General features: G+C 29.7%; 3 protein-coding genes across 3 annotated transcripts; 2 read left to right on the top strand and 1 right to left on the bottom strand.

Annotated features, from left to right (window-relative positions):
• Positions 1-4,205: 4,205 nt before the first annotated feature.
• On the top strand, positions 4,206-9,758 carry LOC111312481 (NAP1-related protein 1-like). The gene is made up of 10 exons (XM_022912774.2): positions 4,206-4,474; positions 4,997-5,119; positions 5,220-5,270; positions 5,453-5,524; positions 5,679-5,789; positions 5,880-5,941; positions 6,788-6,848; positions 6,946-7,002; positions 7,112-7,156; positions 9,304-9,758. Exons 1-10 carry the CDS (start codon positions 4,346-4,348, stop codon positions 9,379-9,381), a joined length of 789 nt encoding a protein of 262 aa, XP_022768509.1. The 5' UTR covers positions 4,206-4,345; the 3' UTR covers positions 9,382-9,758.
• Positions 9,759-12,066: 2,308 nt separating this feature from the next.
• Positions 12,067-13,377, bottom strand: LOC149516899 (uncharacterized). Its single transcript, XM_089765951.1, has 2 exons — positions 12,862-13,377; positions 12,067-12,205 (listed from the first exon to the last, which is right to left on the bottom strand). Exons 1-2 carry the CDS (start codon positions 13,264-13,266, stop codon positions 12,203-12,205), a joined length of 408 nt encoding a protein of 135 aa, XP_089622077.1. The 5' UTR covers positions 13,267-13,377; the 3' UTR covers positions 12,067-12,202.
• A 7,599-nt stretch (positions 13,378-20,976) lies between these two features.
• Positions 20,977-23,684, top strand: LOC111317433 (transcription factor TCP14-like). The gene has a single exon (XM_022919863.2). The coding sequence runs from the start codon at positions 21,252-21,254 to the stop codon at positions 22,470-22,472; it is 1,221 nt and encodes a 406-aa protein (XP_022775598.1). The 5' UTR covers positions 20,977-21,251; the 3' UTR covers positions 22,473-23,684.
• The last annotated feature ends 4,193 nt before the right edge of the window (positions 23,685-27,877 follow it).

Below are 27,877 nucleotides of genomic sequence, written 5' to 3'. Positions count from 1 at the left end.
AAATTTTGATAGAAAAATAACATGGCCACCACATTATCTGCCACATCAACTAATTAAACCTATGTAATTTCATGAAATGTCATTAAATTTTCACCCAAGTTCCAAATAGGTTATTAAATTTTAATTTGTCAATACAAGATACTAAAATTTGTTAAGTGTACCAAATTTGGTCACTCTAATAAAGTTCACCCAAAATAAAAGTTAGACAAAATCTAAATATTGAACTCAACCAAACAATATCTAAATTTTTTATGTAACCAAAAATCCTATATCATACCCCATAAAAAATAAAAAAAATTAAATAAATCATGAGCAAATATACCTTTAATGAATATTTATTTTTCCAAAATATTAGTGCTTTCATTTATATTAAAGAGCTAATCAAGTTACACACTAATTAAAAAGGAAGACACATTTATCGAGTAGACACATGATTAAAATAAAATGCACTTTTTTTTCTTTTTAATTATACAGCTTGATAATTTTTATTGGAATAAGATTGTGATCAAAGGTGCAATCAAGCTGAGTTGAGTCAATACAATAAAAATTATAGTGAAAATCTCAACCTTGAGTTTGATTCGAAATTCGTTGTTCGAAACTTGATTTGAGCTCAATCAAGTTTTAATTTTCAAACTCGAATTCAATTCGAAATAAAAATCAAGATACTCAAACTTGCTTGATTAAGCTTGTTTAATAAAAATGAGTTTCATTTTTATGCTTGATTATATGTTCAAACTCGAGCTCGAGCTCGAATTGATATATATATATATATATATATATAAAGTTAAAATAATAACTTCTTAATTAAAATAATAAAAACATATTAAAATTTAAAAACTCAATTAGACTCACAAGCTGGATATTAAGATACTCGAACTTAACTAACTCGATAAGTCAAACTGCTCGAGCTTGACTCAACAATTACCAAGTGAATTTGAATTTTATTCAAGCTAAACTCGAGTAACTTGCACGTATTTGTATATCATTTACACCCTTAATTGTGATAAAAGCTTTATTTGCAGATTGGATGTAATTTATGGGAGATTCAAGTAAGAATTATTTACTCCAAAAATAGAATCATACTCAAAATTATTAAATCATTGGTTTAAATCAAACTCCAGATCATCAATATAAATTGAATTCTAAGAGTTTTGCTAATATAGCAAAGATTCATTAAGTACTTCAAGTGGTTTTCATAAAGATTCCATGAAAAAGATTATGTATGCTTGAGTTTCAATTCAATATCAAGAGGCAAAACCTTTAACCATGGTCTTAAAAGCCTTGTTTCATATACCTTTTATATATGTGTAAAGCTTATAGATGCAATTAGATGGAAGCATTTCTCATAGAGTGTCATCTTTGGCGGAAGGCCATGTTTGAGGGGAAATTTTTTTACTAAGTTTACATTATTTTCTTTGCAATTCACGATATTCATGTGGATGCTCATACATTGAATTTGCGGGAGATTATCTTTAAGAACCATAAATTTTTGTGTAAGTATTGGGTTGTGTTAGTGACATATCGACATGATTTGTAAAAAAAGATAGTGATGTGGTGAACAGAAGTGTTTTGTATATCTTTCATAAAATTTTAACCAATGATTCCACAACGGAATTGATCTAAATCTTTGGGAAAAAATGTTTCAAGATTTCATGATTTGGATTAAGAATATTCTTTTTTAAGTCAATGATTCTTTAATATATCTTTTAGAAATGTTTCATGAGATCATACAAGGAAAATTCAATCGTAATATGATAAAGTTGACAACGGTACTATAAGAAACATAATTTTTTTGGGAAAGTTGAGTGGTTAAAGGTGGTGAATTGATAGATGTATGGATAGGTGTATTTCTGGAGATTGGATAGAGGTGTCTCCATGTCTTCCAGGTATTAAAAATTGGTACTTAAACAAAAAATGAGTGGCTTGTGCATCCAAAACTTTTGTTGCAATGAGTTGCTCTAATTTAAGAGAAAGGTTCTACATGAAGATGTCAAGATTATAAAGGAGATTAAAATGGCCAGCAATTGTTCTCTGAAAGAGAAAGCTTTTAAGAATATGGGGGATTTTGAAGGTGATGAAAAGAAGATGATGAAAGTTTCATCATTTCGATTAGTGGGAGAGTTTTCAAACATGTCAAAAGGTTTGGCATGGATAATAAATTGAAATGATATTATTTTTTTGCTTTTGTATGCTTGATTGGGAAAGAATATTTTGAAAACCATTGTGGTAATCGTAATCTAGTTAGGCATTTGACACATTTTCTTTTTTAAATTCAATATATACTTAAAGGCTAACATATCCAATTAAACAAAAAATAATAATAACTAATAAGATTAAATTTTAAATTTTAAATTCCATATTTGACTGTAAATATTTCATTAAAATCAGCCATTCCACTCTAAAAAAAATATCAGACCATTAATTCAGAAGAAAAAATTTTAATAGCTTACAATAACGAAAAGGATTATCTATAAAAGGTAAATCACTTGCTCAACATTTTACTAAAAGAACATTTAAGTCTTAAGTATTAGTTAAAATATTTTGATTTATACCTGAACTACAAATTACTTGTTTCTAATATCCGTTCTGTAAATTATTTTTTTTTTTTGTATCAGAGCCCCAATTACAAGTAAAATATTAATCAATTAATAAACTAATAGGATGAGAATAGCTCAAGGAAAGAAGTTTTTGAAAACCTATTCTTATATTTCCCATAAAGCATTATTAAATTTATGATGTGTATTGTTAAATTGATGATACTATTTATTTTACTACCATGGCTAGTTATATAACATTATTAACAAACGATGCACATGATAATTAATTCACATTATTAACAAACGATGCACATGATAATTAATTCAAAATAATATTAATTTTAATAAAAATTAATTCATCACAATTCCATTAGATTATGTGTCATGTATTTATTTAACCAATAACATGTTATGCAGCTTGTCACATCAACCAAAAAATAATCATATCATCAATTCAATAATTCAGATTACTAGTTTATTTGATGAATGAACCAAAATTCATATATATTAGAAACACAAAGATTTTGTCTATAAGTTGATAAAATACATCTAATTCTATGAATTATTCTCATTAAGGTGGAGCATATGTGGTGAAAATCTATCATATGTAGACAAAATCTTTTTTTATAATTTTCTTTTTTTTAATGCTCAAAAACTTGAATTGAGAATAAATCCATTTTCATTATTTCAGAATAAATATTAAAAATTAAATTTAAATTTGGGTGAAAAATATTATAGCAAAATGTTTGGTTATTTCATTTCATATTTTATTTCAACATGCACAATGATGCATGCATTTGATTAATGGAATGATTATTTAATGGAAAAGCTATCCCATGAGTTAATAATATCCATTCTTCAATTGATAGTCTCCCATAAAGTAAAAATATTATTTTAAAAAATTATCAAATACATTAATACTAAAATTTTTAAGTTTTATTAACAAAATTAATACAGTGACACGTATTTTTTAGATGCATTACAAATAAAAAATTAATTAAAAAAGTGTGACAAGGACAAGTGAAAATGAAAATTTTTGCTTATATCAACTCATTTTTTTACTACTTATATGTGCATTCCATTTTTATGCATATAAAAGAATATACCAACTTATATTAATGTAAAATTTTTTACTTTTACACATTTTTATAAATATTAATTTTAATAGATCAAATAGATAAGAAAGATAAATAAAAAAATTTGTAAAAAATAATTTAATATTATCTTTTAAATTTATTAAAATCGATTATTAAAAAATATAAAACTAAAAAAATTTCCATCAATATAAGTTGATGCTTCTTATATATATCTTTTAAAATTCTGAAGTCGTTTTAGTTTGGGCTGAACATCTATAATTTCGTGGGCTTAAGTTTTTTTTTTTTTTTTTGGATTCTGGTAGACCGAAGTAGTACTCGATTTGCTAAAATAAACATATAAAAATATCGAGTGGAAGTGTGTAACGCCTTCGTAACTGAAGTACTTTAGAAGATTCCGTGTCCAAACATCAAAAGATTGAATGTCCTTTTCTTCCCATATTACCCTTATATTTCTCAATCAAATGACTATAATACGCTTTATTTTCCAGCTGTCAGATTCCAATTGGTCCATTTGTATATCACAACAAGACCTTATATAAACTCCCAAAACCCTAGCACTCATTTTTTTTCTATGTTTATCAAATGAGAGAAAACATGATGGGGTTTTAGAGAGAAGAGGAAACAGAGAGAACGAGAGCAAAAGATAGGGAAAAGGCAAAATTTTTAGGGTTAGGGTTTTCTTTTTTTTTTGTTTGGAATAAGAAAGAAAAAATGGTGGTAGACAAAGGAAAGAAGATGAAAGTAGCAGAGAAAGGAGAAGAAGAGAACTCAGAACAAATCGATGGAGACCTCGTCCTTTCCATCGAGAAGCTTCAAGAGATCCAAGACGAGCTTGAAAAGGTCCATTTCTTTTATTTGCATTTTACTTTCATTTATATACCGGTGCATGTATATGCTGATTATTATTAACTTTTTGCTTGTTTAGGGTCTTATGAGAAAATTTGAGGAAAATATACTAGCTAAATTTGGATTTTTTAAAAAAATTTTGGATTTCCTTTTGTTTTGCGGGGATAATTTTTATCGAACGTTGTTTGAAGTGTCTTAAGTATTGAATTTTTTGTAATTTCAACTGTGGTTCAATGATGTAAGTGTTACAAATATTATTTCTGTGATTGTTATGTACCTGATCGGCTTTGTATGTCGTTTATATGTTGGATATATCTGAATTATTGTAGAAAGCTTGTCTACTATTCCCCCTTCTTCGTTAAACCCGGTTTTTTTGGGGTTACTTCAGGTTATTGTGTCTTATTGTAGAGAAGGTGATTTAATATAGATATGCTTGCTTATGAGCTTATTGATGAAGTGGTAAATGTTACATCTGGTGTTTCTATATTTAATTTTTTGGTTCCTTTTTGGTTTTAGATCAATGAGGAAGCGAGTGAGAAAGTCTTGGAAGTGGAGCAGAAGTACAATGTAATACGCAAGCCAGTCTATGATAAGCGGAATGAAATCATCAAGTCGATACCTGATTTCTGGTTAACAGCTGTAAGTGATTGTATTCTTTCCTATTAATTTAGGGATTTTTTAAAATCTGTCTCCATGTGCAGAAGAAGGTTTTAAATTGACAAGCATTCTTCATGCGCAGTTCTTGAGTCATCCTGCTCTTGGTGAACTTTTGACTGAAGAGGATCAGAAGGTTTAATGTCACTTCTTTCCCAAACTGAAATTGGTTCTGCACTTTTTTTACGTTGCAAAATTGATTCTTGGTTCCATTTTCTTTTATAAAAAAAAATGTTTCTGGATGGTTGCCTGTTATGTAATTTTAGTTAACTGCTTTCTGATTTCCTCATCTTTTTTTCAATTGTTAATACTTGGTAGATATTCAAGCATATTAGCTCACTTGAAGTGGAGGATTTTAAAGATCTGAAATCAGGATACTCTATTACATTTGTAAGTTAATTTATGTTCCTTTTTATCTTTTTTGTGTGCAATTGAAATTGCTCTTAGTTTCTTTTCATTGCACTGAACTGCTGGTAGAAGGAATATCAGTTCATGCTCTAATCGGTCTGGTGATTTGTTGACCGACTTCCATTATAATTTTCAGAACTTCAACCCCAATCCATATTTTGAAGATACAAAGCTTACGAAGACCTTTACTTTCCTTGACGAGGGAACCAAAATTGCTGCCACCCAAATCAAGTGGAAAGAGGGCATGGTGAGGGCTTCTTCTCTTATGATGTCTATTCATCTCCTTGTTATCTGTTTTCCTGGATTATTTTATCAATTACTTTCCTTAAATGTCAAGGGCTTGCCAAATGGAGTTAATCATCAGAAGAAAGGAAACAAACGGCAATTTGCTGAGGAAAGGTTTGTTTATCATACCTGTCAATCAATTTTCTCTGTCTTAGGATTTCTGTAACAACTTCAGGTTGTGAAATGTAGCCACTTTGTTACTGTTTTCTCAATGTTTTAATAATTTTCTCCTATTTTAGCGTAGCATTTTATAAGAATCTCATTTTTTATGAGTCATCTTCCTTCTGTTTTATCGAGCCAAACCTTGACAGATTGAGTTTCCTCTCTAGTGAAGATGAATCTTCTAAGTTCAAATTGCAAACTGTAAAGCATCAAAGGAAAATGAAATGATGGAGATAAGGGAAAAGACGGGGGAAACCAGAGAACATATAAACAGAATATATATGTCCTCTTGATAAATATACATGTAAGAATATATAATCCTAGTATTTGTTTAAATATATTTAAGATTTGATAAGTAAGAGGATATATGTAACAAATTTCAAAATTATTTTGAATTTTGTTCAAAGACTACTCATACGTAAGGAGGATATCCTAGCTATTAGAACTAGGTTTTGCTCTTAAAGATATTGGCCGGTTCAATTTTTTGAATAGAAGAGAGTCTGATTAGCATTTATATATGCATTGTGTATTATTGAGTCCTCGTCTTGTTACTCTAATAAAGTTTTATTCATTGTAATTTCTTGGCAAATATTTTATCATGTGCTTCTAAATGGTATGTATTTATGCATATTTTTTATTTTCATGTAAGTTGCATTATAACTATAACATGCTAACCATTTGCTGAGTTGTAAAGTTTGCATCAATTTATGCCAGTCTTGTATTTGATTCCTAGTTTCTGACACAGTCATGCTGCGAATCGGCTCTATATTGTCCTAAATTTCTTACACATTAATGCAGCTTCTTTACCTGGTTTACTGATGCTCAGCCGAAAGATGACATGGATGAAATTCATGATGAGGTAATTCTATATGCATGTGCTGTCTCTGTAGTTTTTTTTTTTTTGGTCTCATTTTGTATCAGAGATGGTCTAAGCTTTCACTTGAGAAACATTACAGGTAGCAGAGATTATCAAGGAGGATTTATGGCCCAATCCTCTTACTTATTTCAACAATGTAACTTTCTTTTTCTTCTGGCTTCTTCCCCTGATTTGTTACATGCCTGTTGCTTAAAATCATGTTTTGCTTCCTTTGCTAAATGTTATTGGTAACTTCTTTGATGCAGGAAGCTGATGAAGAGGATTTTGATGGTGACGAAGGTGATGAAGAGGTACGTCATTTTTTTTTTTTATGTTTCTTTGAAAAACTTAATACATGCTTTTCGTATACCACTTTTTCTACCTTGTTTTTCTTTTCAGATCAAAATTGCATTGCAGTAGGTTTTGTGGTCCTTATTTTAACTTTTTTTTTGTTTAATTTTCACCAAAGATTGAGTAGTTTGTTCTATTTTGTGCTAAATTTGTTTGGTAGTTTATATTTGATAGAGTTTTTCATGCAGTTAAAATGTGAATTTATCAATTGAATCAGGAATTTGTGATAACAAAATGTAAATATAGACAGTGGTTACTAGGGTTTAGGGTTTTATGAAATGGTTGGAAAGGATTCATACTTTTTCTTCAAAGTATATGTTGATGAGGATTGCTCATTTCCTTTTGCTGGGTGGTTGTGAATTATGGTGACATTTGTGTTAGATATACTTGCTAGAGCTTGCCGTATGAATTTGGCTGTTATACCTGCAGTTGGACTTTAAAGTTTCCTTGTGGTTTAGGTATTCATAATTATAACTGGTTCTTCTAATAATCATGTACTACTTAGTTATTGAAGACAATTTAATTTATGTTGGAAATTATTGTTCTCTTCTTTATGACTTAAGAGTGTGCTTACTACTCTACAATGTAGTGAATGCTGTAATATGCTGGTTTCTTTTGATATGATTCCTGTACTGATTGTACTAAAGTAATGCAGAAGTGACCGATTGGCATTATATAAATATATTAGCATGCCATGCCAATATTTGCCATACTAATCCTGGAGAAGCCTGCTAAAGCAGGATAGTGGTAGGAACTAGGTCCATGTCTCTACTTCTCATAACATGTATTGTTATGTTTTGGCCTTAGGATACTTGAGCAAAGGTTTTATCCTACTGACCCAAATCAGTGGGATTGGATATTTGGATTTTGTCTTGTGTGCATGCCTTTTAGATTACCTTGGATTAGTTTAGCTCCAGAACTCTATCAAATTCAGCATGGTTGGAATCATACATTGGATGAAGAACTTTGAGCTTGCAGGTGGCATTTAATAGTATAATTTGAGATGCTTATGGTAATTGGTTGGAATGAATTTTGTGTAGAGAAAGTTTAGTTGTTGTGAGATGAATGATCATTGACCAAATTAAGATTGAGGTTCAGAATGAAGATTTTTGTAGTTTGGAATATTGACCAATGACGTACTTGATTTAGTGGTATAGAGGAAAGTGGGAGAATGAGGTTGAAATAACAATAATGAAAATTGTGGTGATTTGAGAAAACATTGGATACATTATCTCTTTATTCTAAGGAATGCTTGCATGTAGGTCACTGTTTAGTTATAACTCTATTGGAATTTGTAATGAGGTTGAAATAGCAATAATGAAAATTGTGGTGATTTGAGAAAACGTTAGATACATTATCTCTTTATTCTAGGGAATACTTGCATCTAGGTCACTGTTTAGGTATAACCCTATTGGAATTTGTTACTGCTTTTGAATATTGTCAGACATAAAAACATTGTGGTCAATTGCCAATGATTTAATTATGTGTTCTGTTTAAAGATGGTAAAATAACAGAGACCAACAAAATTTCATTTATTATATGTTTAGATCATTTATATGCACATTCTTAAGTCAGATTGAATTTTTTTGGATTAAATTTTTTTGGATAAAATATTAAAAAAGTCCGTCAATTTTTTCACTTTAATTAAATAAGTTCCTATATTTTTATTGTACCCAAATGAGCTTTTGTCTTTGATTTGCATCCAAATAAGCTCTTATTTTATACGAAAGATTAATTTATGTTAAGAGTTTACTTAGATACAAATTAAAAGTTAAGAGTTTATTTGAATACAAATTAAAGTTTAAGGGCTTATTTGGGTTTAAATTAAAGGTTAAGGGCTTTTTGAACTGCAATAAAAGTATAAAGGCATATTTAAGTAAAGTGATAAATTTTAGGGTCTTGTTATTTTAGCCAATTTTTTTATACTAAATAGACATCATTCTATCCGATTGTCTCAAGCTTGTTTAAAGTTTGCACCAATCCCACTTAAGTGGAATATTATAATTACTATTGAGCCCTACTCATTGCTTAAGAGACAATTTTGTTGGACCCAGGCAAAATATATTTCACCTGCATCTTGTTCTCTTATACTGTTGTCCATTGACAGGGAAAAGAAGAAGATGACTCTGATGATGATGATCAAGATGATGATGAGGATGATGATGATGGTGGTGATGATGACTAAAATCACTTACTGGCCTTAATTGTCTTTGTCGCTTGCCTTGCTTTACTAAGAACTTGTGTAAAGTTGTCTTGTAGTGTTTGCTAAGTAAGGTTATGGGGAGGATGACCTTCTTTAAGATAGCTTTCTTTGCTATATAAGCAACTGGCATTATTGTCAGCATAGCTTTCAACTCATTTCTTTTTGCCTATCTCTCTTTTACCTTCTTGATCTTTTTCTATGTTTTTGTTTTTCTGGTTTCCTCCCCGTGGGGACATGGAATGATATTGGAATACCGGCTTTTTATCTTAGTTTTGTTTAAACTCCGTTAATTAGAAGACTAAAATTGTATTATGGTGTGGAAATGCTGAATATAGGAACTCAAGACTTGACTCAGTTCATATCATCATTTTTGGGAGGCAGCATTTAGAACGTATGAGATTTTAAATCTCAGCATCCACAATCTCTTTTTCTATTTGGTATAGTCTCTTTGTATTTGAAAAAATACCGAATATAGCTGTCAGCATTGAGCTGACATCTCTATGAATTTGAGTCGTATTAAGTGATTGTTTCTATAATGAACTTGAGCGTGCTCTTACTGTTGTTTGCCAAAACAATTAGGAGAGCCAGTGTCATACGAAAGGTTAAAGTGGAATTGGCATTAATGCTTATGGCTGATAGTTTTGTCTTGCATTACTATTGTTGTTAGAATTACCACGCTGGCTAGGGAAGTTGGTTTATGTTTCCTTTCCCCCTTCTGTTGGGCAAAATATTGAGACATGGAAAGCTTGCATTCGGGCGTGATATCCACCATCTCCCCCTTTTGTCTTATGGAATTATGGTGCTCTTCAGAACGAAATTTTGAGTCACGTGTCCTATGTCTTTCATATCTCGAGGCATCTAGAAAGTGAATGATCGTATTCAATGAATATAGAATCCTGCTAGTATGAGCACCCTTTAAGTATAAGAATAATTTTAAATCATTCTGACAAAATTGTTAAAACAGTTAACAGACCAGCCTGTAGCAGAAAGTTTTCCCCAAGGAATTCAATAATGACAGGAGCTGGGGTTTCATTGTAGCACTTCGTTACTTCCCAGCTAATGAAACTGAGAACAATGGTTTAATAGAACATGAAGATTTCAATTGCATCAGCTTCATGTGCCAGGGCGAAGCTGGTGGTCTGGAAGTTGAAATGGGTTCCTGTTAACCCTACACCAGGCACATTAGTGGTCAACTAGACCTGAAGATGAAATTCGCATCACCCATTATACTTAGCTGTATCATCCATGTTCATTCTGTGATCTTCAATTTTCATTGCCGGGACATCATACTTGAAAAAGTTTTGAAAGTTGAGGGGCTTGACGTTATGTGATTATCCAGGGTATTTTTCATGGCATGTAATGTTTCAATTTGGAAGGAATTAAAATTTGTCATACTGCAAACTTCATCAACCATGTTCTTTAATGAAATTGGACAAGTTTTAGATTAGACACCATAAAATGAAAAGTAAACTCATTTAATTGTTTCAAAATATGTTAAGAATTAGCGGTAACCATAAAAGATTTTTAGGTACAAAATTTATTTTAAAAGTTAGGAATCACAACAAACTTGTGACTTGTGACAATGTCTTTAGTTTTAATAGTTAGAAGGTCATGAATTATAGTGAGTTTAAAATGGCCAGGAACTCTATTTTTATTTGCATTTACTGAAGATATTAGTTTACTTTTTTTTTTTTCTACTTTTTGCACGTTAAAGAAAATAAATTTGCTAAGGAATTTATTGTTTCGATCAATTTGGTAAATGTCAAGATTTTAAGGAATCAAATCAATTTCAATTTTAAGGGAAAGCATATCAATTTCTTTTCAGGTTTTAGTTTTCAAATGTACCCAAAAAAAAAAAAAAAATCACAGAAATCCAAGTCCAAACTTGTATCTTTACTACATCAGGCCTTCGCATTGGTTCATCAATCTATTTCGGCAGCAGTGTGATAATGACTTGAAAAGCTTAGTTAATTTCATATTTCCAAATTGGTAAAAACATTGTATAAAATCTAGAACTTCTATCAATGGACGTTCAGTAATTAGGTCCTTTACTTCAAGGCACAATCATATGTTAACATAGTAATATCCTAAAAATGACTACTTCAAGTTGGTTTATACAAAATTACAAAATATAACATGCAAACCGGGAATTCTAGTTACAGTTAATGTAAAAGAATAATAGAAAGCATTATGGAACCCAAAACTTGTTAAATTTCCTTCTTCCTTTTTTGTTTTGAATGGTGAATTGGTATCATAAGCCATACTTAAAGCCATACTTAAAATTCACAAGAAATTAACAAAGTTTCACCTGCATCATACTAAGTATTTATCTTTTCTTCTCTTTTTATTTAATTTTTTTTATACATAGGAGTCTACGGTCTAGTGATAGGCGAAAAGATTATAAGTGTTAAAATTTAAAACTCAAATCGTCACTTTTTAAATATGATTGTATAAATCAATTAAACTAATTTTTAGTTTCCAGGTTTATTTAATTTTTTCCCTTCTCCCTCTTGGTGTGTCAAGTGTAGATGCCCCAGGTTGATTAAAACATAGTATAGTCTACGATAGACGACTTGCTAAACACTAATCTTCTAGTGCAGTTCCTTAACTACAAATGAGCCATTCACATAGTACTTCGTGTTTTTTACCTGCAAATTACCCATTGGCTTGCTGAAAACTTTGAATTGGTGGACAGTGGGTTGTGAAGGTAAAAGGAGGTCAGGAGAAATGCAGACAGGTTGTTGTGAGCAATCCCCTACAAAATATGAGCGGCTAGATATTGCCCTTGATCCTTCATTGTCCGCTACTAATGAACGTACAAATATAAAGGATATAAGTAACAGGCAGATCAGCAATTATTAATCAAGTCATTAGAATAGAAAAGGAGTGTTGCTATTTGCGCTTCAAGGAATACTCACTCAACACACCTATTTTTAACATTTAATTTTTTACTTAACACACCTCATATCTAAAACATAAATTTTTCAAAAAATTCGAACACCTCATTTTTTTTTCTTTCACACCACACCCCCTCTCTCTCTCTTCTAAACCAAAAATCTTAAAAGATTTTTAATCCAATCAAACTAAATTAAAAAAAAAATTCATCCATTTAAAATTAAAAAACATAAAATCAAAGATAAATATTTTTTTTATTTTTTGTTTGATTTGTATTTAATTTTATAAGATTTTACGTTAAAACGTTTAAGTGTAATTCGAAATTTTCATAAATAAATTTTCTAAAAATTTTTAAAAAAAATTAAACTTTTTTTTTTCAAAAATTTTTAATCCGAAAACCTTTAAGGGCTTAAAAAAAACTATTTTCGAAATGGGACATTAAAGATAAAAATATATTAATTAATGAATATTTAAATTAAAAATTAAATTTATAATATAATTTTTAAGGTGTATTAAAAAAAAAAAAAAAGCTGAAGTGCAAATAATCCCTCTCTTTGAAAAACTTACCTGGCTCTGCCGCTTCTGAGTAATAGTTATTTCAGTGATTCCAAGGGGTGTCAAGTGCTGTTCCTCGAGGTCTGGACCATAAGTAGTAGTGAAACTGGGAGCCCCTGACACAGCCGACCACCCATCACTCCAGCAATGTACTCCACCCCCGTTTTTGCTGTTTTCACGATCAAAAGATACTGGTTGATGAGCCTCCTGATTACTGCTGGGACTCAATAGGGGAAATGGGACATGATCGTCCTGATCCTCCATCAAACCAAGCCCAAGAATATAGTTCTCCAGAGCCAACTCGTCAGCCAAACTGAAACCTGTTGCAGATGTAGAAGCTACTTCATCTCCCATTTTGGCTTTGGATTTTGCTTCTGTCCCTGGATTGTCTTTCCAAGTAATGCGAAAGATAACCATCTGTTGACTTAAGGGTTGCTGCACTTTCCACTGCACCAACCATTCCTACCATGCATTATATTGGGTGTTTTTTATTAGAAATTTTATACAATTCCATTCATCATCATATTTTGCCGCTACAGTAAAATTTTTTAAATTTTAATTAAAACATTTTAATGTTGTTGAAATGATGAATTAATTTATTAATGTAGTTTAAAATTACACACCTTCGGAAAATCAAATACAATTACCGTATTAAACACTAATATTTTACTAGGATATACGTGAATAAGCTACCATAATACTTTTAAAATGTTTTTTTAACCTGAAATTTTTTGTGTATCCGATAAATCATTTAGGATTTTAATTAATTATTTTAAAATCGAATCGAGTCGAATTCGTAAACTCATCTAATCTCATATTGATACTTGATAATTAAAGTCTACTTCCCATTTACTTACAACTAAAAAGGGTACAATAAAAAAGTGAAATGAAAAAAAAAATCCTTAATAGTAGACATCATGTATTTTTTATTTAAATTTAATTATTTAAATAAAAAAATACATTATTTATTATTAAATCAAACATTCAAATATAATCGGCAAACTATTTTTATTAAAAGGGGTTTCGAGCTTCCCATTTTTATTGAATGTAAAATTCTTTTATTGGGCTTGAAAAACAAGAACCCTAGACTAATTAGGCTTGTTGAGGCCTAATTTGGTGGATTTGAATTCAGCCCAAGATCAAAAATTAAATCATGTGCATTGGCTATTGGGCTACTTTGCCACACTACCTTCCACTAATATTTTGGCTTCCTTTTTTCCCATTGAATAATTTTAAAAAAAAAAAACACATTTTCATACTATAAAATATTAATATAAAATTAATATTATGAATAATTTTTAAATTATAATAAAATATTTAATATAATATTTAAATTTTAAAAATTTTTAATATATTATTTAAATTATGAATCTATTAGTTAAAATAATACATGTAAAATTATTTATTCATATCGTATTATCACTTGAAATTAGTCAAATTAAATAGCATATTAATTAATTAATAGATTCATAATTCATATATTATATTAAAAAAATTTTAAATTTAAATATCATATAAATATATTTTTTTATAATTTATGATCCACTCATGATATTTACCCATTAACATATGACAAAATTGTCTGCTTTAGGTTGACCTGAAAATATAATATTCAACATCAGCATCCTGACCTAGTAACAGTAGGAGAATAGGATTTTCTAAATTAATCCCTCTAGACAGAACTGTCTGAACTGCTAGCAGCTAACTTTGTCCCAGGTAATTCATATATATATATATATATATATATATATATGTGTGTGTGTGTATGTATGTATATATGAATTACTATGTCACAATTCAAGAAAATTAGTGTACAATATTCATATGATGGTTAGTTATTAGAATCTGAACCCCCACCATTACTGAACTCGGGGCATTCATTTCTTCTCTCGAATCCAGCTTGGTGGCCCTGGCTTTGAGTTTGACGCACACTCAAAGCAACATAAGACCATTCAGTGAAGAGATGACGATCAGATCATGGCAATTTGCAAAGAAGACCAGCAAGCTAGTTAGTGGATGGGGAGTCAAATCAGAAACCAGTGATACAATGCAAACGTGACTAAGATGTGAGGCAGATCATGAGCCCCCACCTTTCCTGTCTGTTGGTCGTGCGGCAACCATAAATTGGCAGCCGATCTCCAGCTCCCAGCACAGCAGATAAAATACTAAAGAGCTCTTAGCAAAAGGCTAAAGCTAAGTTGGACGGTCAACTGTCTTCTTCAGAAGCCTGCATAAGTGGCAAGACATTTGGTCTCTGAAAAGGCAACAGTGGGCTAAGTCACCTCTCGTCCCATAGCTCCTGGCCAAATGTCCACATTCCACATGCAGAACTTGGTGGGGCACAGGCAACTATTAGTTCATCCCTGGTACCACCTCCAGCAGTCTAAACTGATAGATCCACAGTAGTCCACCCCATGCATTTGACGCATTGGAATTTGCCTCACATCTTATTCACATTTGCATTATATCACTAAATTCAGCACTAGATTACAAAGTGGGAGACCGTTGTTTATTAAGGATCATTTAGATGGACAATGAAATTAAAAATAAAGATTAGGGTATTATGGTAATAAAATTAAAATTTATGATAAAAATATTTTTGAATGTAAATGCAATATTGACGTTGAGATTTTTTATTTTTACACTAAAACAGTCGATTATGACAGTTTCAGAATATTTTTACAGATGTCCACTTATAATATATATATATATATATAAAAATTTGAAAAATTTATTAATTTTATCAACAAAAAGAAGTGAAGGAAAATTTTTTTAAAATGTTTAGAAAATAATTTAATTTAAATTTTTAAATTTTTTATTTAATTTTTAAAAGCGTTGATGAACACAGTCACTCTACATGTGGATCCGTCAGTGGCAGTCGACCGCCCTAAGGGTCCAATTATTCATTGAATCCTTTCGCCTCCAGTCTGATAATCGGGGTAATTGTAACCGCAGAATGCTACCCAAATGTCCCCAGTGCGATAAATGAATCCAAACTAACTTTCTTTTATGTGGTTGTCATTTGTTAATTATGGACCAGGGTACGTTTTTACTACTACAATAGTTCGTATTTCTTTTCCTTTTTGTGTCTTTTCTAATTTTTCCTTCTCTAATTGCCCCCTGCAAAAGGTGGAGGCCATGAACATTTTACTTGTGCCTGCAAATTTGTGCTGCCAACTTTGCTGCCCTACATATGTTCTTGCATTATCAATAAGCATAATATAGATGGTTTGCAGTAAATCCCATGTATGAATCATCCATATACATTATTAAAGTCACAATTATTTAATCAAATTCATATTTCATTAAACCTATAATGAACAAAAGGACACTACCTTCAACTAATTATTCAAATTGTCACCATCTCAGGCATTACAACAAAAAGATTCATTAAATCAGCCAAAAATAACATGCTATGTTGATTAAATCAAATCAACAACCTAGAAAAAGCTATAATTCAAAGCTTATTAAAAGTAGCTCTGTATTTATGGAGTTATAATGCTTATAAAAGCAATCAATTAAATTCAAAATTTGTAGGAATCCAAATGGCAAAAGATAGTAAGGTCAAGCACAATGGCTTTGTCAAAGTTTCTGAAAGGCAAACAAAGAAATTAAATATTAAAGACTAAAGAGAAGGAAACCTAAAGCAATTGAGCCAACCTAACATGTTGATAAAGTATTGAATTTTTAATTTTAGTGATTCAATTCTAATAATTTTAATTATATAAAAAAAAAAAAAACAAAGCAATTGATCACTTCAGCAACAAAAACACCTTTTAAGTTGATTCCGCACTCAACCAAGCTTTTGATCTAGTTTGCAGCCATAAAGAGAGGGAGAGATAATTTTTTTTGCTTTGTCTAAAATAAAGCTGCAATCCCAAACTATCTTGAAGAAGTTGGAAAAAAAGAATTAACAAAAAGAAAAGATCCCACCTTTCACTCTAAAGCATAGTCTCATCTGTATTATGTCCAGCCAGCTATTTTGTACAACACAACATCAAATATTTCCTAGTTAAATATTGTTACCTACAAATTTGGTCATGCAGATGCTAACCACTTTGAAAATAATGGGAAGGGACAGATTGCATTTAAAGAAATAAAACTAGTCTATTATTATAGATACAACCATATAGTATTCTTGCATTTTTGGTACAACGCATTCAATTTTTACATTTTTTATAACATGCTATATATGTTGAGTTTCAAAAGGACATTCTAGTTCTACCAATTAAAAATAGAGTCCAAGTTAAATGTTTGTCCATTTGAAAGTTAAATTGAAAGTTCTCATCAGTTATAAAATAAACTAAAATCACCTCTTGGTGAAATGGAAGTCCTCCAATCAAACTTTGGAAACTCTCAAATTTGAATTCTAAAAAGATAATATAAAACTTTACTATTCACTAATCATATGTTGGGGTTATATACTTAATCTTTCACATATCAAACATTCAATATATATGTGCTTGTTAGATATATATAGTGTAATATGTTGATCATACAATGGGAAAAAAAAGTAGTGTCAAATGCTTGTTAATTATATAGGAGTATGCAGATAGAGATAAACTAAGCAATTAAAAGCAATGTTGAAAATATATAAATAATTTACCTAAGTTATTCCACCAGCAGCAATTAATAATAATGATGCAAATTAAAGCCAAGTTCCAACCTGCCAAGAAGTACACTAAGGAAAGGGAAAAACCGAAAAGGGGCTTGCTTTGTTCCTCTTGATTTTGCTCAAATGAACGGAAATCAGGAGCAGTGAGAGAGCCTTAAAGGAATTCCAACTAATGAAAATGATCTGGCTAGATTTGGCACCAGAAAGCCTGGCTGCCTGCCTGCCTTCCATGCAGTAGGATCATCATTGCTTATTTATCTCAGTTTGGGAAAACGTTTTCAGGGGAAAAGATATCAATGAATCCAATCCATTGCCACCCATCAGCTTCGATGTTTATGGGAATAACAAACCAATATGAGTTATTGTTTGTGCCAGCTCTGTGTATGGGTTGCTGCTGCAAGTTTTAAGTTGGTTCCTGTGCTGGAGCAGTTGATACAAATCATGAAGAACTGAAATTTCGGTGGTTGAATTCAGAAACACAATTTTCTTTTAAACATGTCACAACTTCGGACGTGTGGGAGGACATGTAGCAATAATGAGGAAAAAAATGGTTGGTAAAATGAGACTATTTTTTACTAAACAAAATATATTGTGCAGATGAGACACAGCTGATATCAAATAGCACTATTTAAGTCAAGGCAATAGGATTTGGCAATGATTAAAGGGAAATTTGATTGTACTCCCTCCATTAGAATCCAAATTATCCAAGAAACTTGTTCACATGTAGCAGATAATTCCAACGATTAATCCAAAGTAACTAGTATATATAGTTGGGAAAAAATCTTAATCCAAAGTGATTTCTCTCTTTCTTTTCTTTTTAGGATTAAATAATAGTTTATCTCACACGTAATTTACATTTATTATCAGTTTGATACTTTAAAAAATAAAATTATCAATTTAGTACTTTAATTTTTATTCTAACATCCACTTTGACACTTTGAACTAATATTATTAGTCAACTTGTTGATGTGACGTAAACATCTAATGAAATATTGACACGTGTTAAAAAAGTTTAGTTAATGTAACATCATCAATTATAGGTCAAAATTAAAAGAAAATTTTAAAAATATTTCAAATTTTCAAAATTTTTTTTTTTTTAAATTTATAATATTTTTAAAAATTAAAAAAATCTTAAACATTGTTAAAAAGTTATAAAAATTTTTAAAAATATATGAAATTTTAAAAAAAATTGAAAAAAAATCAATAATTTAATAAAAATAAAAAAATAAAAAGATTTAAAATTTTCAAAAAAATAAAAAAATTTAATAAAATAAAATTTTCTTAAAATTCAAAAAATGATTCACAAAATATAAATAATTGAAAACTAAAAAATTTGAAATTTTTTGAAAATTTTGAAAAAATTCTAAAAATTAATAAATTTAAAAAAAATATGAAACATTCTAAAAAATTCTAAAAAACAAAAAATATTTTAAAATTTTAATAAAAATCCAAGAAAATTTAAAAAATTCAAAAAAATATTAAGATGTAAATTTTAAAATTAAAAAATAAAAACTTTTTAGAATTTTTTTAAAAAAAGTTAGTTTTTTCTAATTTTCAAAATTTTTAAGTTTTTGTAAACCTTTTTTTTTAATTTTAAATAAATTTTATTTTTCTTAAATTTTATTTTTATTTTTCAAAAAAATTTTAGATTTTTATCAATTTTAGATTTTTTATTTTTTAAAATTTTCATATTTTTTTATTTTTTAAAAAATTCAATATTTTAATTTTTTATAATCTTTAACAATATTTCATTTTTTTATATAAATTTTTAGAATTATTTTAAAATTTTCTTTTAATACTAATGTGGTAATTTTTTATTAAAATTTTTCTTTTTTTTAATTTTTAGAAATTTATTAAAATTTTGAAATTTTTTGAATTTTTAAATTTACATAATTTTTAAAATTTTTTTATTTTTTTACTTTTTATATATTTTTAAAAATATTTTAGATTTTTAAAAAAAATTTAATTATTTATACTTTTTTTGAAAATTTTTTAATACTGACGTAGCAATTGATGATACGGTATTGATTAGATTTTTTGACATATGCCAGCATCTCATTGAATATTCATACCATATCAATAAGCTGTTTAATAATATTAGTCTTAGATATCAAAGTAGATGATAGAATGAAAGTTGAATATTTAACTAATAATTTTATTTTTTTAGGTACCAAATTGATAGAAAATATTTAGTACAGGAGCCAAATGTGTATTTATCCCTTTTTGGTATTTGTTAGCAAATCAAAAGAAATGGGATAAAATAGATTTGGTAATTTGTATATTTATCATGCCTATTTGGTATCAAATATGTACAAAAACATAAAAATTATCATATCATATATGTCAAATACGAAATTTATTTTTAAATTTTTACCTCATATATAGTTTTTATTAATTTTAAATCATATCACTTTTATGTTTTTTATATATTATTATATGATATTGAAAATTATCAAATCTAAAATTAAAAAAAATAATAAAAATAGGCTAAAAGATATAAAAAAACATCTAAACCATAATTAAAAAATCATCTAAATTCTTATTTTTTTTATTGCAGTCAATCAACTCTTCTAATATTTATTTACATCCAATTAAGCCTTGATTTAGATAAAAAAATTAATACCTTTTAATTTTTTTACCAATTAAGTTAAAATTTTATGTGATGTCTATAACATAGATGATAGTATATCACATGACACCATTAATATTTATGAAAATTAAATAAAATAATTTTTTTCTGTTTTTTTCTTTCTACCTCTCTTTAAAATCTTTTAATGGTTTAATTGATTTAATTTTGAAGCTTGATTATATTTTATTCAATTAAAGGTTAATTTCAATTAAAATTAAAGATAAAAAATTCAATTGAATGCAATAAAATTTTAAAAATTTAAATAGTTTTTAATTATAATTTTAAAACATTTTTATCTTTTAACCTAAAAAACATTTGAAAATCCTTTGAACCATAGGCCCTAACCCTTACCTTAACCCTAACCAAAAGGGCTGACGAGGGGAAAGGGGAAGGGCAAAGCTTTGAGGAATCCCAAAGTTCACCAGGCAAAGGTTAAGAACAAAGGCAAAGGCCAATCGCAAAATGAAATGATTACTTGAATGAGATGGGTCCCATCTGATAATATTTCCTTTCTAAGTCGCTCAATCTTTTGACTTGGGATCGGGGCCCACCTCGGCCACCATTGTCTTTATGGATTGAATGATAAAAAGAGCACCTCACGTGGAGTCTGAACCAAAGGGTCTGTCCAACCACAATAAAAAGGAGCCTCAGATTCACAGAAATTAAAAACAAACAAAAATCCATATTTTCCTTTTTTTTTCTCATAATTTTTTTTTTGTTTTTCTTATTTCTTTTCAAAATTTAAGAAAATTTTAATACGCTCCCTCCCTAGACAATAACCAAGCCATTTCTTTTCTAAAAAGAATATTTGCTTTTTAAAGCCCACCAATATAATTCCCAGTCATAATCTTTGTTGCGTAAAGCTTGCCTCTTCCCTTATCCTCACTTTCTCTGGATCTCTCTCAAAACACATCAATTCTCAAAGGAATTTCGGCAAATCTCTCCACCCCCCCCCCCCCCCCCCAAAAAAAAAAAAGAAGGAAAATCAAAAGACTCCCTTCCCTTTAAACATTTAGTCTACAAAAAAGAAAGATATCAAAAGACCCACAAAAAGATTAAATTAAAGACTCCCCATTGATCACCACAAGTAGCTAGGCTCTCTCATAAAGAAAAAGAAAGAAAGCCATTAGAGAAACAACCTACTACTTTCATACTATCATGGAAGGAGGAGGAAGTGATCATCATCAACTCCACCACCTTGACCACCATCATCACCATCAACAACACCACCGCCCTAATTTCCCATTCCAATTACTTGAGAAGAAAGAAGAAGAGAACCAGCTTTGTTCCTCCTCTTCCTCCCCTCCTTTCCTTCCCCTCCCAGCCTCTTCCGCTGCCGATCAACCCAACACAGCTTGTTCCATTTCAAGCCTCCAAATCTCACCGGAACCTTCCAAGAAACCACCCCTTAAACGAACTTCAACCAAAGATCGACACACCAAGGTCGATGGACGGGGTCGTAGAATCCGCATGCCAGCTCTTTGTGCAGCTAGGGTTTTTCAACTCACTCGTGAACTAGGTCACAAATCCGATGGTGAAACAATCGAGTGGCTACTCCAACAAGCTGAACCTGCAGTGATCGCCTCCACGGGCACTGGCACTATCCCAGCAAACTTCACTTCCCTCAACATCTCCCTCCGTAGCTCAGGCTCAAGCATCTCAGTTCCTTCTCAGTTACGATCCTCAGGTTTCAACTCCAACTTATCTATGCAACAACGTAGAAGTTTGTTCCCTGGGATTGGCCTAGAAACAACTCCAACATTCCTTAACTACCAATCTAGTAGTAACTTGAATTCCATGTTCCAAGCGAAGCAAGAGTTGGGTGACAATAGTACTTCGTTGGAATTATCAGAAACTGAAGAAGGTACTGTAGGAAGAAAAAGAAGACTTGAACAAGATTTATCTTCACAACATCAAATGGGAGCTTACTTGTTGCAGTCAAGCACAGGGGCAATTCCAGCAAGTCACGGTCAGATTCCAGCTAATTTTTGGATGGTAACTAATTCTAATAATCAAGTTATGAGTGGTGACCCTATATGGACATTTCCTTCAGTTAATAACAGTGCCTTGTATAGGAGTACTATGTCTAGTGGGTTGCATTTCATGAATTTCCCTGCTCCAATGGCCTTATTGCCAGGCCAACAATTGGGTTCAAGCAGTGTAACTAGTGGGGGTGGTGGTGGTGGTGGTGGTGGTAGTGGTGGAAGTAGTGGCATAAGTGAAGGGCATTTAAATATGTTAACCGGAATGAATCATTATCGGCAAGTCTCCGGCTCAAGCGAATCGGAATCACAAGCAAGCGGGTCCCATTCACACCACGGTGGAGGTGGTGGTGGTGGTGGCGATGATCGACATGATGGAACTAGTCATCACTCATAGAGATGATCATCACCATGGATCATCCTTGCTTCTTTTGACCTGTTGTGTAGTTTGATGTGTAACACACGTGAGGTTTGATTGCTATTTTGAAAAAAAAAAAAAAAAAAAGAATTGAGTTTTTATTATTCCCCAAAAAAAGGAAGAAATTAATTTTTTGGTGTGAATAATATTATGGGGTTTGAGAGATAAGACACCATTTTTAACATTGGTATTGGCTGCTTTGGTTGAAAACGTCAATTTTTTTGGGGTTTTTTATATTTATTTTATTACACAATATTAATTTCATTTCATCATTTGTTTGTGTAATTTTGTTTTGGAAGAGGTGCTTATATTATTTTTATGCAATTGTCTTGGAGATGAAAAAGAAAATTAACTTATACACATGCCTTAGGGCAAGTCTCCTACCTAACCAGCAATTGAATTTTCTTCCTTCCCTTACTTTTTTTTCCCTTTTTTCCACTCCCTTTCTTTTCTCTGTAGTACACTAGTGTAGTATTAGAAAGAGATAGAGATGAAACAGTGTTAAAAATTTTACTGCTCTTTGTAGCAGTAATAAAAATTTTACAACTTTTTTTTTTTGTCTTCTTTTCTCTTTTCCTTTCCTTTTCATTCTGATTTTAATATATGCCATGAAGCTCAAGGTGTTGCTGCATCAATGATTAAGATTGTTCAGAGAAATGGGAGAGAATAGGTAATAGGACAGGGGACCAGATCTTATCAGTTCCAGGTGGTGGGTCCCAGCTGCTACTCATTGCCCAAACCAATGTACGTTGTCACTGACAAACAGGTGGATCATTCCTCTCTCTCTCTCTCTCTCTTAAAGAGAGAAATGAAAAGTAAGAGAGTTTTGCTGGCACCATTGAGATCGTCGGTGGGTGTTAATGACCCTACAGAGGGACAAATGAAAAAGGGGTCCGATCATAACTCATTAATCTGGACCGTTGAATTTCTCTTTTTTGGGGTGGATTGTGGGCCATTCCTTTATTGATGGGCAACATTGAATGCTTGGGTCTGATTAGTAGTAGTTGTTTGAAGCTAAAGATGTGGAATCTGGAGTTTAGAGTTTCTTTCCTATGCGAATACTATTCCCTCTTCTCCCCTTCCAAGTTGTTACTGTCGTCAAATTTGTTTCAGACGACCTTTTTTTTTTTTCTCTTTAGTTGACAAATGGAGCTCTTTTCTTAAGAGTCCATATATTTTTCCCAGGCAAAATTAGGGTTTTTTTTTTAGTTATATTTTTCTTTTCACAATAACAAACAACAATCTTTTTGTGTTGCTGTGATGGTGGTGAGACTGAGAGATAATCATAAGTGGAACTTTTCTCTAAAATATCTTCATATATGACCGACACCCTATCATACCAAATATCTCATATTAATCTCATGCTCATTTTCTTTAAAATCATATGAAAATAAAGGTGTTATGCCCTAGTCATCATGTCATTGGCATCTTAGTTATTACATCATTAGGATCTACATATAATTTTCATGCAGACAATCATTTATTTAATTAAACACATCCTCATCCATAAAGTATATAAAAAAAAATTACAAGAGACGTAATATTTTTCGACACTTTCTCATTCTCTATGCTCTTCTTTCCCTCGTTTTTAGTTTCCACTGAAGCAAATTGAAGTTTTTTTTTTTTCTTAAATTATTATATATCAAAAAGAAAAGGATAATAAAGATATATAGAGAGAGGGAAAAAGATGAGAGGAAAACATATAGGTCCAAACTGGGAATAGTCTCTGTTATTTCAATGATTGCAAACAATAGAAAGAAAGTCATCAAATAGGCATAAGCATTATATATTGTTTTTTCAATTCAGATCATTTAACACATCTCACATATATATTTAGATACGAAAAAAAAAATTATATTTAATTTAATTAATTCATATAATTATTTATAAAAAAAATAATATTTAATATTTATAATAAATTTTATTTTATCTTTATGATCTTCATAATATGAATTTATTTTAAAAAAATAATGTGTTAAATCTATGGATATGAACCTAACCCTTATGTTCTTCCATGCGTTTGTTGAGCGGATTGTACTACTTGTAATTTGTAAAAACTAATTATATATTGATCAAAATCAATTATCAAATGCAATTACATATATACATCATCGAAATTAAAATATGATTTATGAAAGTAGTTGCTTTTCCTTCTATATCAATGCTATTACATTACTACTTCTATTATTACAGTCGACAGCTAATTCGTAAATTCGACAAACAAGAAAACTAGTTAATGAAAATTAAAAACAACATATAGTAGAAGTTACTTGGACTTAATTAAGGTTTTGTTTAGTTGGTAATTTTGTCTTTTGCTTTTTGGAAAAAAATAATAAATGATAAATGTTAAAATTATCAACCAAAATGTAATTTAAGGTTTTAATTGGATGGGTAGTGTAATGAACTCCGGTAAAATTAAAAATTGTTATAGAGGTGAGATTAATTATTGTAAATGTGAAATTAAAATTAATGATGAAATATGTGTTTGAATACAATAACAGTGATGATCATAAGATGAATTGTAATGAGAAAAAAATGATCATCAACGGTATTATATTAAAATTTGTATATAATAAAAATTTTAAATTATTTAACATTTATAATATTAATAAATTATTAAAAACTATTAAATTATTTTTATGGCAAATATTAATTTTATTAAAAAATAATAATATTTTTATTATATTAAATTTAAAAAATTATTTAAAATTATTTAAATAAAAAATTATAAAAATATTTTTTATATTTATAATAAAAACTTAAGGGTAAAAAAAATAGTTGAATGGGTGGTGTTTCAGTGGACAAAAATAACAGTGACCAACCAGTATGTTTTTTGTGGCACAATTGAATCCAAAGGAAACAAAAATGACTGTACAGTGCGAATTGGACAACTCCCCATTGTAATGGCACCACCACTTGGGGGTGCTTTGAAATCCAAAGGCAACCTAAAATAGTTTTATATACAACATCTTTCTAAATCTTTGGTTTAGATTTTTAAAAATATATAAAAAAAAAAAAAAACTTTGACTCAAAGTTATTTTTTTAATAGAAAACTTAAAATTATTAAATATTAATATATTGTTAATTTGTTTTATATTATTATTTTAATTAATTTAATATATTACGATTTATGCTTTAAAATTTAAGGTTTAACAGTCAATCTTTCAAATTATTTGGGTTTAAATTATATCGGAGTATAATCATTTCGACCTTTAGTAGATTAGTCATTTTAGGGTTTAAATCAATTTAAGTTTGAATTATTGAGCTTTTTGGTCAAATTAAATTTGATTGAATTTGAATTCAAAAAAATCGAATTAATTTTTCAAGTTCAAGTCAATTTCACAGTTCTAAGTCAAGTGTATATAATATATATATATATATATCTATATATCTAAATGGAGCATGCCTGCATGGTAATAAAATGGGCAAAGGGAAGCATTTAAAATGTTGATTCCAATTTAATACAAGCACATGTTGGGGCATTTATTGACCAATGGATGGAAGTTTGTGCAGGGAAATGGTGTCAAAAATTAAACCATCATCGAGTAATGGAAGCGGTCCGGTTCATACCCAATTTCAGCACATGGACTTGAACCCCATTGATACAATCACATGAAAAACAAGGCCCCCCGCCCCATCCAAAATTGCATGATTAGACCACTCAACTCGGTGGTTGCACAAACAAGTCGGTAAGGGGTTTCAGCTTTTGGGGACTGCAATTAGTTGTCAATTGGTGTTGCTTAGTGGCTGATAACAACAGCAGATTCGTTTAATTTTGGCCCGGGAAATCCCTTAATGCCAGTTTTTGAATGCCTTGTTTGGGCCCAGAATATCTCTTAATCCTTCCATGATTTGATGATGATGCTCATCCTTCTGCAGACAACATTGCTTGCTCCACTGCTCAGAGTTGTACCTGCTGCAGGTTGGTAGTTGGCAAAAAGAGGTAAGTTTTATCAAGACCCACCAACAAAATTAATCAACCCAATCCAACTTAGTTGTTATTTGATTTTGGGATTTCTTCCCCCTCAGCTTTTATGTTATCAAAAATGATAAATACGACCAACAAGCGATCGATTCAATTAATTAAAATTTTTTTTTATTATGAAAAAGTTTCGAGTTTGAATTTTATAAATAATCATTTGTTAAAATCATCTCGAATATACATATTATCGTGATTTGAGAGATTAAATAATTTATCTATCCTCGAATTTCATTTTTTGCCAAAAAAATGATAGTTTTGTATTTATATAGTGTAATATATTAATAATTTATATTTATATAATATTTTATATAAAAATTATATATTACAATTTTTGTTGATATAAAAAATATAAAGTATATCTTTTAATTTTTATTAAATTTATATATAATTTTTTAAAAAATTTTAATTTATATTATCTTTATATATTTTTATAATATTTTTATGTTATATCATTATATCAAATTTTAAATTATAAATTTTATACGTTATTTACAGTTTTTTTTTTCAGTAAATTAAAAAGGATTTATAAGACATAAATTTGAACAGAAAGAAAAAATATAACTCAACCTGACTGCATTCAAAACTCAAGCAAGAGCTAGCACCTTTAATTCATCTGCTGTTTTGTTGTCTGACAATAAAATAAATGGCCTTGACAGTGCTCTCATGGTAGGGACATTGTTTTTAGCTCCTACATTTGGCACTTAATTAGAACTAAAAAAAATGGTTGATAAACTGTTTCATTAAAGCCATTTGTTCATTGGTACATTTTTTTAATTAATCAAAAATATGAAAAACATGAGAATATAATTTTTAATCCATCAATTTATACTTCCCTATTATTTGATTAAAAATTAGAAAAAAAATCAAAAGGGAAAATTAAGGATTGAATATTATCAATTTAAAAGAAAAAAGTTTAGATAAGTGAAAATATTTACATTTCAGTATCAGAGTATACCAAAAGTCTCAATGCTAACAGTGAAAATGGAACATAAATATTACAGGTATTCTTTTTTTTTTATTTTATTACATTAGAAAAGTAAAGCTTTAGTACAAGTAAAAGTGTAAATAATATATTAGTACTTGCAAGTTACTCGGATTCGATTTGAATAAAATTCGAATTCGATTCGATTATTATCGAGTCGAACTCAAGCTCGAATAACTCGACTCATCGCTCAAGCCGAGTTCGAATATTTTTGTACTCAGCTCGAGTAGCTCGTAAGCCTAATCGAGCTTTTATATTTATTTTTTTTTATTTTAATTAATAAAATATCTCGAATTCGAGTTCGAACTTGAGCACAAATAATCGAGCTCTTATCGAGTATAAGAATCGAGTTTATTTTTATATATTTTTGAGCTTAATCGAGTAAGTTCGAGTAGAGCGAATTCAATCACAAATCGAGAT

Source organism: Durio zibethinus, chromosome 9 (genome assembly GCF_047325235.1).
Source record: "Durio zibethinus cultivar Kanyao isolate XHJ-2024 chromosome 9, ASM4732523v1, whole genome shotgun sequence".
NCBI lineage: Eukaryota > Viridiplantae > Streptophyta > Magnoliopsida > Malvales > Malvaceae > Durio > Durio zibethinus.
Note: the sequence above shows the minus strand (reverse complement) of the source record. Positions and strands in the feature narration are given on the sequence as shown.